This window comes from Equus caballus, chromosome 28, assembly GCF_041296265.1.
Source record: "Equus caballus isolate H_3958 breed thoroughbred chromosome 28, TB-T2T, whole genome shotgun sequence".
Taxonomy (NCBI): domain Eukaryota; kingdom Metazoa; phylum Chordata; class Mammalia; order Perissodactyla; family Equidae; genus Equus; species Equus caballus.
Genome location: NC_091711.1, coordinates 25,029,856 through 25,046,402, shown reverse-complemented (window position 1 = coordinate 25,046,402; position 16,547 = coordinate 25,029,856). Strand labels below are relative to the sequence as shown.

At 44.7% G+C, this 16,547-nt stretch overlaps 1 protein-coding gene across 4 annotated transcripts in view; it reads right to left on the bottom strand.

Annotated features, from left to right (window-relative positions):
- Positions 1–16,547, bottom strand: part of PLXNC1 (plexin C1) — a 142,045-nt gene that overhangs the window by 28,916 nt on the left and 96,582 nt on the right. For all 4 annotated transcript variants that reach the window (XM_023631795.2, XM_070254487.1, XM_070254488.1 and 1 more), the window contains 4 exons: positions 15,016–15,054; positions 14,652–14,776; positions 13,166–13,364; positions 8,371–8,517 (listed from right to left, as the gene is read on the bottom strand). In XM_023631795.2, coding sequence (XP_023487563.2) covers positions 8,371–8,517; positions 13,166–13,364; positions 14,652–14,776; positions 15,016–15,054 — 510 coding nt within the window. The remainder of the gene's footprint in view (positions 1–8,370; positions 8,518–13,165; positions 13,365–14,651; positions 14,777–15,015; positions 15,055–16,547) is intronic.

The following is a 16,547-nucleotide window of genomic DNA, read 5'->3' as shown; positions in this document are numbered from 1 at the left end:
AGACTGTCTCTTACTTACAGCTGGATGAACCTAACCTGACAGAGCTCTCTGATGATGCTGTGGTAGGTAAATTTATTCACCGACACCCATCTGCTTAGCATCTATTGTGTGCGGGGCATTGCAGATGATAGAGAGTAGAATCTGGCACTGATTTTGCCTGGGAAGTATCTGAAGACTGGTAGAACAACTGCGGGACACACAACAGATTCTAATGCCAGGTAGAAAGTAGCGGGTATAGATGGAGAGCCTTAGAGATTCAGAAAGAGATTACCTCTAGGAGTAAGGTTTTCAAAGGGAGAGAAATCAGGGAAGGCTGCATGGAGGAAGGGGCATTTGAACTGGATCTGGAAAGGGGCTGCATGTGCAGCAGTATGTGAGGGGGCCTCTGAACCATGGAGGCACTTGGTTTCAATTTTAAGTAGACTGGTGAGCAGCAAGCTTTAACCTTTTACTCAGGCTTCTAGGTCAGGAAGTCTAGATAAAGAATCCCACTTCCTTTGGGTAGAATGGAGGTTAGAGGACTTGAAGAACCACGCTTGCCCTTCCAAAACCACCACCTGCCATCTGAGAGAGAAGCCCTGTGCTATTTACAAAAACAAACGCTGAAGACAAGCATACTGCGTCAGGTGTCTAATAACAATAGCCAGCGTTTACTGAACACTCACTGGGAATTGTCTTAAATGCTTTGCTAATTCACTGAATCTTCACAAGTGCTCTACAAAGTGGGCACTAGTATTAGCCTCATTTAACAGATGAAGAAACTGAGACACAGACAGGTTCAGACAGGTGTCCAAGATCACAGAGCTGGTGAGGGTCGTAACTAGGATGGGTCTACACTCTTTACTGCAAAGCCAAAGGACAATGGAGGTGATAAACTTCTAAACAGCATTCCTGGTGTGCCTGAGGGTCTCAATAAACACTATCAGAGCACACAGCGTGGACACATACAGCCCAGGAGGGGCGGATCCATTTCCTTCCCCTGGCTTGGCATGGCGTCCCATGGACCCACTCAATCTGGAGCACTCTGTGGCTCAGGTGCCACCCACGGGCATTTCCATGGAGCTCACATTCACCCAGAACAAAGATGACCTCTGCTGGCCTCTGCTGCAGCTGGGTATGGCCATGTGATTAAGGGCTGGCCAATGAGATTCAGCAAATGTGTTACGTGTCAACCTCCGGGAAACTTCCTTAAAAGACAGCTGGTGACCATCTGTCCCCTTTTCTATAGCCCTGCGTATGTCCTGCTGGCTGGAACGTGGAAGGAGGCTGGGGGGGGGGGGTAGCAACCACAGACTATAAGGTGACCTGAGGACAAGAGAGAAGGAGTTCAGGTCTGCGGGGACTTCCCAGTGCTGGACCGCCCACCCCGGAACTCCACGTGGGAGAGAAATAAACTTCTCCGTTGCTCAAGCCACATCACCTTGGGTCTCTGTTTCTTGCAGTGGACTCACATCCTAATGGATTTGGGAACATGCCTGCTACCAAGAAGGGTTAAGAGAAGGCAAAGCTGTTTGGGAAACGCATGGCCCAGAACCGAGAGAAAGGACCAGACTGGGCAGCCCCGGTCCTTTAGCAGCCTGTCACAACCCAGCCCCTGTAGGCAGGTGGTGGTTCAGGTTGATCAGTGTGTCCCCCGTTCACCTTTGTCCAGTGGGATGCTGTCCGCCATCGGCCATAACCAGTTGTGGGTAATGATTTTAATAGTAACACAAGCACAGAAGCATTTAAGACGTGCTTTTAATGACAATGGATTCAGCTAATCAACTCTCCGCATCGCCCATCATCAATAAATAGCCAACCAAAAAGAATCGTGAGGGGACAGTTTCTGCTGAGTAGACCTTACAGTTGACAAGGAAAACAGCTTAGAGAAGAAAATCTATGATAAATAAATAATGAACGGCTCCTCTAGCCAGGTCTGACGGCTAGACGTCTTACATATATTATTATTATTTTTTTTTTTTTGAAGATTATTATTTTTTTTTTCCTTTTTCTCCCCAAAGCCCCCCGGTACATTGTTGTGTATTCTTCGTTGTGGGTCCTTCTAGTTGTGGCATATGGGACACCGCCTCAGCGTGGCTTGATGAGCAGTGCCATGTTCATGCCCAGGATTCGAACCAACGAAACACTGGGCCGCCTGCAGCGGAGCACACGAACTTAACCACTCAGCCACGGGGCCAGCCCCTTACATATATTATTTTTTGACCTCATACCAAACATACAAGGTCAGGGTTTATGATCACCTGTTTAGAAATGAAGAAACAGGTTTGGAGAGGTTGAGTAACTTGCCCAAGGTCACACAGCCAGTTAACAAAATGGCTGAGCCCAGATTTACACCCGAGACTGTCAGACTCCAAACCCTACCCCTTCTGCCTTAAGCCCCACAGCACCTGGAGAAACAGCCACATTCCTGTTTCACTAGTGGCTTTATCCATCATCGCTACACACAACTTGGAAGTTTCAGAAAAAAATAAGGCTGTAAGGGGCTGGGAGGATTAGTCAAAAGCAGCGGAAGAGGCATTTTCCCACACTTTGGGGGCAAAAGGATGATCCAGCACCTCACTAACTCCTCCACCAGATTCCTGGCGGACAAGAGCAGGGACGTTGCTGCATCCTTTCTGTATGACCTTCTACTACCTAGGAAGTAAATTTAAAAGAATCTGTTACAAACCAGCAACTTTACCATAAGAGGCCTTAGGTCAATAATTGCTTTCATTAAATAAAACCTAGAAAATATATTTCTAATTTCACTTCAGAGCCAAACGAAGGTCAAGAGAAAAGTCTGGTTCTTATACCAAACTGAATTAAAGAGAGAAAGAGAGAGGAGAAAAGCGCTTCCAGAAGTTTGGTGGAAGCAGCTTGAGCCTGGAGTTAAATACAAGTGTTGGAGGAGCTTCTGATCTGAGGTTTTTCTCAAGCTGGATTCAGCAGCCCTGGGACGTCCTACCAGACCGGCTCCCCCCACGCCCCGATGCTGCCCTTGCCTGCCCCACCTCCCCTGTCTACCCTTCTTTTCCTTTCCCCAAAGACCAAGAGCCCAAAGCTTCCTGGATCAAGGTATTCCCGCCCCCCACCCGCCTCCACCCCCGCCGCCACCAATAGAATAATGAGAATAGTGAAGGCCTTTTCCATTTTGAAGAAAAAAAATGAACTTAGTCCAGAGAATTTCCTCCAACTTAAGCTTCTCTCACAAAATTTTCTAGCATTTGCTAACATTTGTTCATGCTAGAATCAAGTGAGACTCTGTCTGATTTAGCCCCAAATGACTGATTTCAGTATTTTAGGTTGAATATGAGTATTTTATAGTTTTTTTGGTTTTTGGCAAAGCACCCCGTGAGTTTCAGATTTATGCGGAGTGGTGAGGCATTTCCATCGCTGTGGCCCCAGAAGGAGAGGAAAGAGGCCAAGGCTTTTGGGGTTAGTGGGAGGACAGATTCTAGGTCTTTTTCTTGATTATGTCAAGCTCTAGATTAAGGGCTGGCAACCTTTCTGTAAAGGGCCAGACAGTAAATATTTAAGACTTTGTGGCCTGCATGGTCTCTGTTACAATTCCTCAACTCTGCAGTTGAAGCAGGAAAACAGTCACAGACAACAGCAAATGAAGGGGCATGGCTGTGTGCCAATAAAACTTTATTCATCACGAGAGGCAGCAGGGCCACATTTGGCTCACAGGCTGTTGTTTGCTGACCCCTCCTCTGGATAACAGTAACTTCAAACGGAATGCTGACTTTCACAATGCCAGAAAAGACAAATCAATATAGGCCTTGTCTCTCCACCAGGATGTGCTAGAAAAGGTCCCATTCCCTGAGAGGTACAAGTAGAAATAAGGGTTCTTAACAATGAAATTATAGAGTCACGTTTGAGCCATAAAGAAGAAAATTAAATACTTTTGTATTTAGATAACTAAATTATCTTCTAATCCCAAGATTATGAGTGACAGAAGAAAGGGTATGAAGAGGAAAGTCATTTAAAGCCCTCAGTGAACGTTAATTTTTCATTTTCCACTGCTTCCCATCAACTAGGGAATGACTTACCTAAAATGATTATAAAAAATGGTTTCACTTCTTTGATGGGGAAGCTCAGAACAGTAGCTATGAAGTTAGAAATGGTTTCGGTATGACTGCAAGTCATGATGGAAATGATTTGCACTATGGTAGAGAGAAAAAGGGGAAAAAAGCTCAAGAATTGTTAATTAACTTCACTGTTTCTCCACAAATGCTAGGAGTATTAAAAACAAGATTGCTGAAGTGCAAACATCAGGATTTAATGAACAATGGGAAGTAATTGAAGTAACAGAGAATGACTTAATCGGGATGGTGGGTTGTTTAATTACGGGGATAATGGATCTTCTGAAAGGACAAGCTAAATGGAACAGAAGGAGCTGGGGAGAGATGGGGAGAGCCACCGTGCTAAAGGAAGCATGTGGACCAGAAACTCTTGCTAGAGAGAGCGAGGGCTCTGTTACATATGAAGTATTTCATTAAACATGATTGTCCCCCAAATGGTAACTGCTGGGGGGAAAAAGACAGACTGGTGTGGGCTGGCATATACCCTCAATAAATCATAGTGGAGGCATTAAGATTTCCGCAGATGTGAATCTGTGCTTTTTCAAGAATTTCTAATAACCTTAAAGACTTTCTCATAGATATGAGAATGAGGACAATAAGATGTTTGTCGGAACCCTGTTTCCCAGGGTGCCAAGACACTATCTCTCAGATGCAGCAGATTGGCGGGCTCATTTCCTGGGTTTGAGAGTTCAAAAAACCATTTCTCGCTTAACTTTGATTACAAGTCAACCTTCTCTTGCTAATTCAGCATACTTGCTACGAGTTATTGGGTTTTCTCATTTCCTCCCAAAGTGAAGCAACTGTCCTTTCTCCCATGTGGTACCCTCTCCCGGATCTGAACTCCTCCATCCTTCACTCGCTCCTCTGATGTTTCAGGCGATCTGCTCTCAAATGGTTCTCTCCACCCAGCGCACGCCGAGGGAGGGCCTGAGGTTCTCCAGCAACAAAACTGAACATGTCAAAAATTTGGCAAAAGACGGAAAAAACACAGAGCAACAGGGCTTATTCCTCTTCTAACTGTCAAGTCTGAATCCCTGGATATCAGAGAAAGACCAGAGTCCTGCGTGTGTACAAACCCTCCTGTGACGCCAGGCTTGCGAGGAAGATAATGTCAGAGCAGACCGCCTCATTCAACAGAAGCCTGCAGTGCCTTCAGCGAGAAGGATGACTTCTCAGGATACTGGAGTAAGTGTGACTCTATGGGGCTTTGCTTAAATGTGAGGAAAGGCAGAGGAATTTTCCTCCCAGGATGCAGCAAACAAAGAATTACTTTTCAGAGCCCATTTGTAAGTATAATGATTTCATGTGTAAGAAATTGGCAGAACGTCTTTATGTTCTAGAAAACACCCCACACCTCAGCGAGCACACATCCTAATCTTAGAGGTGTGAAACCTAACTTTTAGGTTGTTAGATGAGGTGCTGTGTTTTCTGAGCATTTCACCAAACAGGAGTTTGGGGACTCTTTTTAAATGTGTCCCTGCCGTGGCACTCGGCTGTCATTTCAAGTTGCTCATGTGGCTGCTGTTGATTTTTTTCCTTGGGCTTTTCTTTCCTTGAAAGAATTTACACACACATACACACACAATCGAGTTTGTTCAACATGCCCTGGTTTTCAATTACATAAACCACCTCAGACAAATGGAGAAAGTCAAACCACAGGGTGCCCAGGCCTGGGAGGTGGAGTAAAGTGAGAAAGTCTGGAGGAGGGAGAAGAGAGGAAGGGAGAAAACTTAAAACGTAAGGCTGGGGGAACTTGCCTGAAAAGAAATGAAAAACCTTAAATTTTTTATATTGACCTTCTGCGAACATTTTGTCACAAGGCACAGATCAGATCCTGTGCCTTCTGTGGGGCTTCTAGTACAATCATCCACCATGAAAGAGTTGTTGGGGCAGGTCTAATACAAGCTTTAAAAATCATTTTTAAAGGCAAGGCCCTCAGAAACAAGTGGCCCACCCCTTTTCCAGTCTCTTTCTACCAGTAAATCCGTATTTGAAAAGGAAGATTTATGTGGATTGCTAGAATCATAATTTTCCTTTAGCCTTTTCCCCAGGGACTGCAAAGGAAAAAAAAGAATCCAAGAGTTGACATGAATTTCTTCAACATCAAGAAACATTTTGATGATGAGTTGAGTGTTAACAAATCAGAAACACATGGTCTTAATTGACTGTGAAATAAATAATGTTTCAAAATGAAAGGGAGAAAAAGTGCTCAGATGTAAAGCATTAAAAAGGATGCAAACCTCAAAAGTTGCTGCAGGCATCTAACTTGTTCCCCGCCCCAATCCCGGCCTCTCCTTTCCTCTCCTTCCTGTCTGGGTTCCATGTTTTCGCGAAACTGAAATACTGCTGGATTCCCCCGACCTACATTCACTTGCAATATTTCTCTTTGGAAACCTGTGGGGCTTCCAGCATGTTTCAGAGTAAAAGCATACACATCTTCAGGGTTAGGGCCAAGGTCCTGGGTTTGAAGACAAAGCCTCGAGCAGTGAAAGGAGAGTCAGTAGGCACTGATGCCAAGTTCGTCTTTTGTCCACCGAGATTCCAGTGCTGTACTCCATGCTGGACACACCTTAGAATTACCTGGCACATTTAAAACAAATCTAACCGTTCCTGGGCTCCATCCCCAGAGATTCTGATTTAATCAGCCCCTAGGGAAGGCTTGGGCATTGGTCTCCCTGGATCTCCATTTCTAACAAGCACCCCAGGAGATATGAATTCAATTTAATAATGCTTTACATGGCACTCGTGTGCCAGGCAATGTTCTAAGTGCTTTAGAGAACATCGGCTCTCTTAATCCTCACAACACCCCCATGAGACTGACAGCCACCATGTTCATCTTCTCTACTTTATGGATGAGGAGACTGAGGCACAGAGACGCTTCCAAACTTCCCAAACTCATACAGCTAGCCAGTGGCAGAGGAAGGATTCAAACCCGCCTGGCTCCAGAGTCAGCGCTCTTAACCACTACACCCATAGTTCTCCAGCTGTGGGCCTGGAGCAGCAGCATCTGCAGGGAGATCTTTAGCAATGCAAATTCTTGGGCCATACCCGGGACCTACTGAAGTAGAAACTCTGGGGTGCTGCCTCGCAATCGGTGTTTAATGCGTTCTCTAGGTGATTCTAATGCAGGCTTAAGTGTGAGAACCACAGTGCCCCACTGCCTCTCGCGTGCAAATGGGTACACAGACAGAAATCAGAACTGCTGACTTTCTGCTCAGCCTCCCACCTCGTGGATGGCAGTTGAGCACGGTGCCATCTTCAGTGGAGGTGGAGCTATCTCTGGCAGCGACAGAGAACTCAAAACAGCTGATCTGTGGACTTTTTCCCAGCAGAGGACATCACCAGAACACGGTCTACGGCAACATGGTGCCTTCTCCAATTAGGGAATGAATTCTTCCAGGATGACACTGCAGTACTTGCCATCCAGAGCAAAGCCACAGGAGACTCAGCTCCTTACCGAGCCATACCAAAACCCCACTGGAATTTTTTCCTCCTTCTCCACTAACAAGATTGAGAAGAAGACTAGAGTCTCCATAAAGCTGAAGATCAAACTGAAACACAGTGATCTCTTTTCCAAGTCTCTATTAACAGAAAGCATAGAAATTCCTCCCAAATTACTGAATGTGCAAGAAATTGGTTTCTCCTCCTTTAGGAGGGGAAGGGAGTAGGTGGGTGGGGTGGGGATGGGTGAAAAGGAAGTTCTTAAATGGGTGAAACCCTCCAGCAGCCAGGCAATCATCTTCCTGTAGTGATTTACAGCGTTCCTCTAAAAATATCTATGACATCACAGAACATTAAGTGCACGACACCAAACATTTGTAACTAATCCATGAAAATAAAGTAAGGGCGTCATGTTGCATGGCGAACACAGTGGAATTTGTCTTGTGTTATCGTTCTAAAATAAGACGGCCTCAATTTGGTTGAAATATATCTTCACACATTGTCTTCCAGAGCAGAGCCGTTTGAGAAATTCTGATTGCAATTCTAAGTGCTGAATAGGGGGTACTTTGCATTTCCTTTGACGACGCCGAAAGCTATAAGCCATCCTGATATTAAAATCTTTGGAAATTGATGAGTACCCCAGGCATCATTACAATACTTTCTCCCCCAATCCAGGTAATTAAAATCTATTATGTGAACACGTGTTAATATTTTATCAACTACTGTTTTTAATTAACTAACCGTCTGAAAGCTCCCGAGGTAGGAATGATATTGTTTCATTTTAAGCCATTCCCCCCACCCCACCCTCTAACTCCCAGCCAGACTTATTTCCGCGCCTAGATGGAAACCTTCATCACGAACGTACCACAGTACTGAACTCCGGAACCTGCCACAGAAGCCAGTCTTCGTTGAGCGTATACAGGGCTTTGCAAGTGATTACATCGACGGGACCCTTGTTTATTTTCTGGTTCAAAGTCGTCACCAGCAAATAAAACGGCTCTCCAACAGTCTCCTTGGAAGAGACACAAAAGTGACAGTTAGCTTTCAGCAGAATCCACCGTCCTTCCCAAAGCTCTAAAGTTTCAGATTACGGCAGTACAACAGGAGACAGGAGGCAGTGTTTTCTAACAATCAACATGAAACTCCCAAGAAAATACATATTGCTCCACTTAAGACTGGGAGCAAAACTCAGGAAACCACCTCCTCTCCCCAGCACACACGCACGTCCACACACACCCCCTCCCGGCACTGACAGTCGACAGCAACATGAAGACACGCAGTAGCTGACTACCCTCCTATGGCTAAGCTTCTGCATGGTGGACTCATGCTCACCACTTGGCTAATGACTATGAACAGGGAGTAGACAAGGTTAACGGAGGTTTAACCTTTGTTGACACTGCTGTTTAACTGGCTTTTGTTTTTAGCAAACTGACAATGAAGGGCATTTAAAAAAATGCACAACGATTAGCCTCAGTACCCGGAATAAATGTAAGAACATTCTACACATTTGCCAGGAGGATGCCTTTTGGTTTTAACAGGTTTTCACAAAGGAAGTGGCCTTCAGTTACATAATTGGCAGCCTTCTCTCCCGCCTGTGTGCTGGCCGGTGTGGTCCCGTGTGGTTTCCAGACACAGCCTGCACCCCACCTGGTACCTTCACTGCTGTGGGGGCCACAGAGGGACTCCACCTCCTTTCCCGGGGCCACAGCCAATCCCATTGCTCTAAGGCTTTTCCAAACGTTCAACCCATCCTGATGGCTTCTTTCTCCAAACTTCTGCCACGCGCGTGCTCTTTTTCCTGAACTAGGAGCTACCACCGCTGCTGTGATTGAAATGCCTCAAATTTGTAGCCACTGTGCACTCGGAGGGACTCTGAGCAGCCCACATGGGAGGCTTGTGTTTTTGCTTCTCCTGCCGCCTCCAAGGCATGTAGCCCTGGGTCGACTAGAGTGTATTTGCTAAATAATAAACCTACGATCAACAGACATTAAACTGCATATGTGGGGGAGGAAGAGCAGGCTAGAACCAGGAAGTCAAACTGCCTTCGTGATGACAGAAAGCCAAACACGTGACTAGGGCTTGAAGCACCAGTTCGCGAAGTCAAGTTTTACAGCCAGCGCACGTGGCTTTGCAAGGAGGATTCCACTGGATCCCTCACCTGCTTTCCGCGCACAGGTAACCTGAGACTTCTTTTAGATCTCTTGAAATCCCAACCCCTACCCTGTCCCATCCTTTATTCTTAACGCAAGAACATGTGCCCTCTCCAAGCCCAGGGACTCCTCCTGGCCCCCTCTGCCACTTTACCACTTCTCTCTGCCCTGCTGGCATATCCTTGAGCCTCTTCCTTAGTGTAAGACAGAGGAGGAATGTTCAAAAATTTCCCAGGTGGGGAGAGCACCGGGACTAGTACATGCTATTTAAATTCATATGAGAAACTTCCTTTATTTAGTGGTTCACCGCCACGCTGCTCTCTTCTCTTCCCCCCGCCCCTTTGGGTAATGTCCTGACCGCAAACCTAGAACCTCTACTTCTCTCTTTTCCTCCAGCATACACCAGAGCCGGGGCGACCGCCCTTGTGAGGGGGCTGGACGTGCCCACAGAGGTTGGGGTCGGGGGATAAGGGGGATCCCCTGGGCTGCATGGAGGGGCAGCTATAGACTCAACAGCCCTGTAGTCAGGAACTCTCCAGAATTCTCCAGAGTGCAGCTAGACCGAGATAAGTAACATCTTGTCTTCCACTGTTACCCACACCCGTGGTCCTAACCCTGGATAACCATCACCAGAATCCCTTGGGGCTTTTGTCAAAAATTCAGATGCCTGGGCCCCACGTTAGATCTATAGACCTGGGATCTCTGCAGATGAGGCCTGGGACTCTGTAGTGTCAACACCTTCCCAAGGGATTCTGATGTGTGGCCAGCTTAGGACACCACAGGGACATGAGGTTTCTTTGTCACTATTGAACGCAAGTTCTAAGTTAGTCATACCTGCTGGGGGCTTCGGCATTTGATCAGACCAGGGCACACACAGCTCCCCAGGGAGCCAGCCTGTGACAGAGCCCACCCAACCCAACTGCCCTGCCCTTCCCCTTCTGTGATGGCAACTAAGTTTGGCCCCTTCACCATCCTTTCCTTCATGAGACCAGACTCTGACCCTGGTCTTACGAGCCTGTGATCTCGTGCCATCCCTAAATCTTCCCCTAAGTCCATAAGAAGATATCTGCCTCACTGGGGAAACAGTAAGTGGGGTGGTTAAGAACCTTCAAACCGTGGCGCTGTCACGTGCTAGCTGTGGCATCTGGGGAAAGTCACATCTATTCGGTGTGCCCCAATTCGTCCATATGCAAATGATCATAAAGGTACTTCCCTCATGGGATTAAATGAGAAAAGGTAAATAAACCTCTTAGCATGATGTCTGGCACATTCAGTAAATGGCAGTTGTTGTTGTCGTTGTTATGCTGAGGACTTTACCCACAGACGCTGGAGGCTCACAGGGAGAAGTTACCTGGAGGTCACAGGGCCCAGTCAAATGTTTGTGGGGTAAGGCAGGAAGACTAGGGTGGTCAGCATCCACACCCCCTTGGGCACCTGGTGAGGGAAGTCGGGCCCTCTGCACCAGAGGGAATCATTCCACTGAAAACAAAAGTATCACCATCTGGCTCAATGCCACTTCCTCTTGGTGAGCATGCCGTCCCCGACCAGTCCAAGCTCAGGATACTCTTGAATCAGCACTGCAAAATCTTGACCCAGAATCCTCTCTGCTCAAGGGGGCCATCTGGGCTTGGAGACCAGACTTTCTGAATGCCACACCCCCTTAATGCCCAAGAGCAGTGAGAGCAAGGTGCCAACCAGCCCTTGAGGGCTCAGAGTAAGAATCACAGGATCCCAGTAGAAAGAGCAGGAAAGGAATTTAAAACCAATGACCACGCCCCTCATTGGGTGGGTAGAAAATGGATGCCCAGATGGAGAGTGCCATGCCCAGAGAGAGACAGTTAGCTGGGGGTGAGAGGAATTTAGAGCCTGAACCTGCTGCTTCTAACCAAGACTCCTAGTCCAGTGCTCCTTCTATTACCGCAGGGTCCTCAAATGTAGGGCACATGGAATTACCTGGAGGAGCTTGGGAAACATGGACTATCAGGCTCCACCTCCCGAGCTTCTGATCCAGTGCGCTGTGGTGGAACAGGTGTCTGCCCTTTAAGACTAAGACTGGGGAACTGGGAGAAGGTCTTGCTGCCTCCGTTTAGAAGCAGTTGTGGCTGAAGCTAGGATGGTGGGAAGCAAAAAATAGTCGCCCCAGAAATAACCATTCAACACCTCTCCAAAGTGTATAATGATTTATACCAAGTAAACAGAAAAGAAGGCAGATTTCATTAATCTTAATAAATGGGTATTGCCTTGAGAGAGGAAGAGGTTGGTTAAAAAAAAAAAATGTTGTGCATCTTCTTGTAAGATTGCACTAAACATGAAACTAAGCACAGTCTATTGAAAGTGCTGCTTTTGGATCTAAACTTAAGTAGCACTGTTGAAACCTGTGGCATAGCAGTGTGTCTTATTCAAAGTTTAATTAGATTTCGGAACTAGCTGGAAATACACAATTACGCAGTTTTGCTGGAATCTGGATGGCTGGTGAAATTAAAGAAGAATAAGACCTTCCATACCAGGGGCCTCAGAGGGCTGAATGAAGGCTGGGTCCAACAGAGAACTCTTCTTTTCCCATTAATATTTCATAATAATAATGGCCAGCATTTATGGAGTGTTTACTGAGTGCTGAGCAATTACATACATTTTCTCATCTGTGCTTCAAAACAGCTCTAAAATAGTCTTCTTCCACTTCTACAGGTTATAAAACCAAGGCTCGGACAGTCCAGAAACCTGCTCGGGGCCTCTAGTAAATAACGAAGTCTAGATTTGGACCAAGCAGCAGGCTCCAGGGCCCACTCTCTTAACCAGTGGAATCCGCGCAAAGTTTGCATTTGAAAAGACTTTAAGATTCAATTAGATTACAACCATATTCGTACAGTAACTCCAGCAGAGTGAACTCAAGGGGCGGCCGGCTCCTCGGGGACCTGCTGTAACGTGGAATGACTGGCTGGAATTGAGTAGCTTACAGCACACCGGCAGGTAGATGGGTATTATTTCCTAGATGGCTCAGAAGCTCCCAAAACAGCGTGTTGTCTTCAGTATTAAAATATTCCCTTCCCTCAGGACATTTTCTTAAATGCGCTGACTGGGCTCTGTTTGTTAATGAATGATGTAAAGGTGGGTGCAAAAGTCAATGGGTATTAAATTTCAGTTACGCAAGATAAATAGGTTCTAGAAATCTACTGTACAGCGTATGCCTATAGATAACAACACTGTTTTGAACACTTAAATATTTGTTGAGAGAGTAGGTCTCATGTTAATTGTTCTTACCACAATAAAATTTTAAAAAAGAGAAAAGGAAAGTCTTACCTGAGGAAATTCTAAATGAATTACCTTTGTATAGGCCAGTTACAGCAAAAACAAGTTTTATTTTCCTATCTGCTCCTGACTAAAAGACTAAAAGAGGGCGAATGCTGACACCCTGGAGGGCTCAGGACTTATCCCAGCTAAGACATCAGCATCTGCTAAAAATAACCACTGATTGTCTTACCTCTGACACCGCTGAGGGACGTTGACACTTACCCGCAGGAAACCAGAAAGGCAGACGGACATCCAGTTTGTGAGGAGTTTTTCCACCACGGACTCGGTGCGCCTTAGCATGAGTTTAGGCTGCATGTTACTGGACTGTTCCATCAAGTCCCGGGTCAGCACCTCCAGGATGCTAGTCAGGTAGACCAGCTTGGTTTGCAGTGCAATGGTTAAGAAGGAGGCAAACAGACACCTGTTTAAAAATGGAGCCTCGGTTACAATAGCCAAGACCTGGAAACACCTCGGCAGATGAATGGATAAAGAAGTTGTGGTGTATGTATATATGTATACACACAAACGCTCACATAATGGAATACTATTCAGCCATAAAAAAGGACATCTTGCCATTTGTGACAACACGGATGGAACTTGAGGGCATTATGCTAAGTGAAATAAGTCAGACAGAGAGAGACAAATACTGTATGATCTCACTTAAATGTGGAATCTAAAAAAAAAAAAAAAACGACCAAACTCATAGAAGAGATCAGACTTGTGGTTACCAGAGAGGAGGGTGGGTGGGTGGAGTTGGAGGAGACGAGGGGAAATTGGAGGAAAGTGATCAAAAGGCACAAACTTCCAGTTATAAGATAAATAAGTACTGAGGATGTAATGTACAACATGATGATCACAGTTAACACTGTCTGTATGCTGTATTGAAAAGTTGCTAAGAGAGTAGATCCTAAAAGTTCTCATCACAAAAAATTTCTTTTTCTTTTTTCTGTTTCTGTATCTATAGGAGATGATGGATGTTAACTAAACTTATTTTGGTAATCATTTTGCAATATATATGAAACTCCAGTCATCATGCTGTACATCTTAAGCTTATACAGTGCTGTATGTCAACTATATCTTTATAAAACTGAAAGAAAAAAAGAAGAAGATATACATAACAAAGAAGCACGAAAAAAAAAAGAGCTTGGTCAACGGGGTTAACCGCCAGGCGTGGCTGGGCTCGATGCTGACGGTAGTTTCCGTGGAAGTTCAGGAGACAGTGGGGTGCTGTCCTGCGGGCACTTTTGTTTTGAATGTCTAGCTTCCAATCACCTTTGTCCTCGATCCATAAAAACCACACACCAATGTTAACCTGAGGACATTTTACGTGTTTTCAGCACTTAAACTTCAAACTAGAGTGGTAACAAGCAGTGAATATCTTTCCCGAATTTTCAGGGTGTTTTTAAAAATAGAAAATAGCACTTCTGCTTTTTTGATTCAAGACTCAGGCTTCTTCTTGGTGTTGGGGTTTTTCAGGGTGTTTTTTAGGGGTGGTGGTTGTATATGTGTGTGTCTTCAAAATAGAATTTTTGTCGGGGTGGTGTGACCTGCAATGGAGGCATCATGGCTGGGTGACCACCCAAGCAAACAGCCTCTGCATAAAACATGTTCTCAAGATACCAGTTCAGGCTGCGGTTTGGAAATCAAATGAGGGGCTCAGGTTTTCTCTACTTACTGACTTTCAAAGTATAAACAAATTGACTAATACCTGTCCTTCACTGAAAAGTTCTTCTGCTTTTCAAGGGTGTGGATGACAGTAACAAGGAAACTTTTATTACAAATTAGGGCATCCAAAGCTGTGAGACTTTCATTCTTGTCGTTGGCATCTCTGTTCTGAAAAAAAATGTATATAATATAATATAATATAATATAATATATAAACTTAAAGTTAGAAAGTAGATCCACAATGGGTTTTTCCAAGACAATGAATTATTTCATATTGAATTCATGATCCCAAAAAACCCAAAATACAAAGTCAAAGTAATAATGGAGATGATGGTGATGATGATGATGATGATAACACTATGACAGGCAGGCATTGATGGGCTAAAAATGAAAACTTATAGACTTACATGCATATCTTCAGTGAAGATGTGTGTGAAGCCACCTGACTGAGAGGAAGGAGACACTTTTATTATTCATAACATCCAAAGGAAATGAATAGTGTATTTCTGTTATAATACCCAAGTCCGTTTTAATAAAGTAGAGACACTATTTGCTAATCTGAAGAGCCCCTGGGTTTACACTCATTGTGTCTTCTCTAATACATAATAAAGAGGTATTCAGCTCTCAAGAAACACCAATGAATTCTGAAGGCCTCTAAGAGGAATAACTGTCATTGCATCAGCCCCAGTTTTGGTAGATGAAGGCATCTTGCACTTTCAAAGAAGTCACTCAAAAGCTAAAGCAGTGGTGGTTAAAGAATGAGGCATCTGTGCAGACCACTCCTCAGGCAATTACCTTCTAAGGATAAACACTGAATTATGTCGCTAAGTTTTTACAAGTCTTAGCTTAGGAATATCTACTGTCTCGATACACGACGTTATTCATGAGGGGGTGGAGTGGGGCGGTTAAAAGCTAGAATCTGGAGCCACACCACTTGGGTTCCTTTCTGGTTTTATCACATACTGGTAACATGACTTTCGACAAGTTATTTAACCTCTCTCTGTCTGATTTTCCTCATCGGCCATGGGGACGCTAAACATTCCCACCTCACAGGCTCGGTGTGAAAATAAAACGAACGAGCGCACTGTCAGTTCTCTAGGGCAGCTGTTATTATAGTTTTTTTTTTTTTTTTAAAGATTTTATTTTTTCCTCTTTCTCCCCAAAGCCCCCCAGTACATAGTTGTATATTCTTCGTTGTGGATCCTTCTAGTTGTGGCATGTGGGACGCTGCCTCAGCTTGGTCTGATGAGCAGTGCCATGTCCGCGCCCAGGATTCGAACCAACGAAACACTGGACCGCCTGCAGTGGAGCGCACGAACTTAACCACTCGGCCACGGGGCCAGCCCCTGTTATTATAGTTTTTATCACTAATTTATGGCAAACTAGACCACAATGCTGTTGTCCTGCTGGTTTCTAAAAATATTTTTATGTGCTATGCCTATGTAGCTCTTAAATATAAACTTTTAAAGTTGAGTTTTCTTTTCAAAAGCATCATAAATCTTATTGGAATTAAATGATTACATTTTTAAAAGCATGCTGAGGACCAGTTTAAATGAGTCAACAGAATGAAGATATAAACTCCAACATTCAGGTTTTTCTCTCTTTTTTGGTAATAATTGAAACTTTAGGCTATTTTTATATGTTATTAAAAGAAATTTCTTCTGCAGAGAATTTTTGCTTTATAGTTCTTGATTTGTTAGACCAAGCAGAAGGCCTCAAACTATTTTGGTCATACTCTGTCCTACTAATAAACACAAAAATCACCCCTAGGTTTACATTTTCTAGTTCCTAACGTCTGCTGAATCAACTTTCCGTAGATGGGCAGTTTAAACAGAGCGATTCTTGACCTTAAATAGGGAAATGCAACCCAGCTCCCTGTTTCACTCAAATTTCCCTCTTCTAGAAGGTTAGATGCTCTGTTACCCTTATTTCTTCTCCT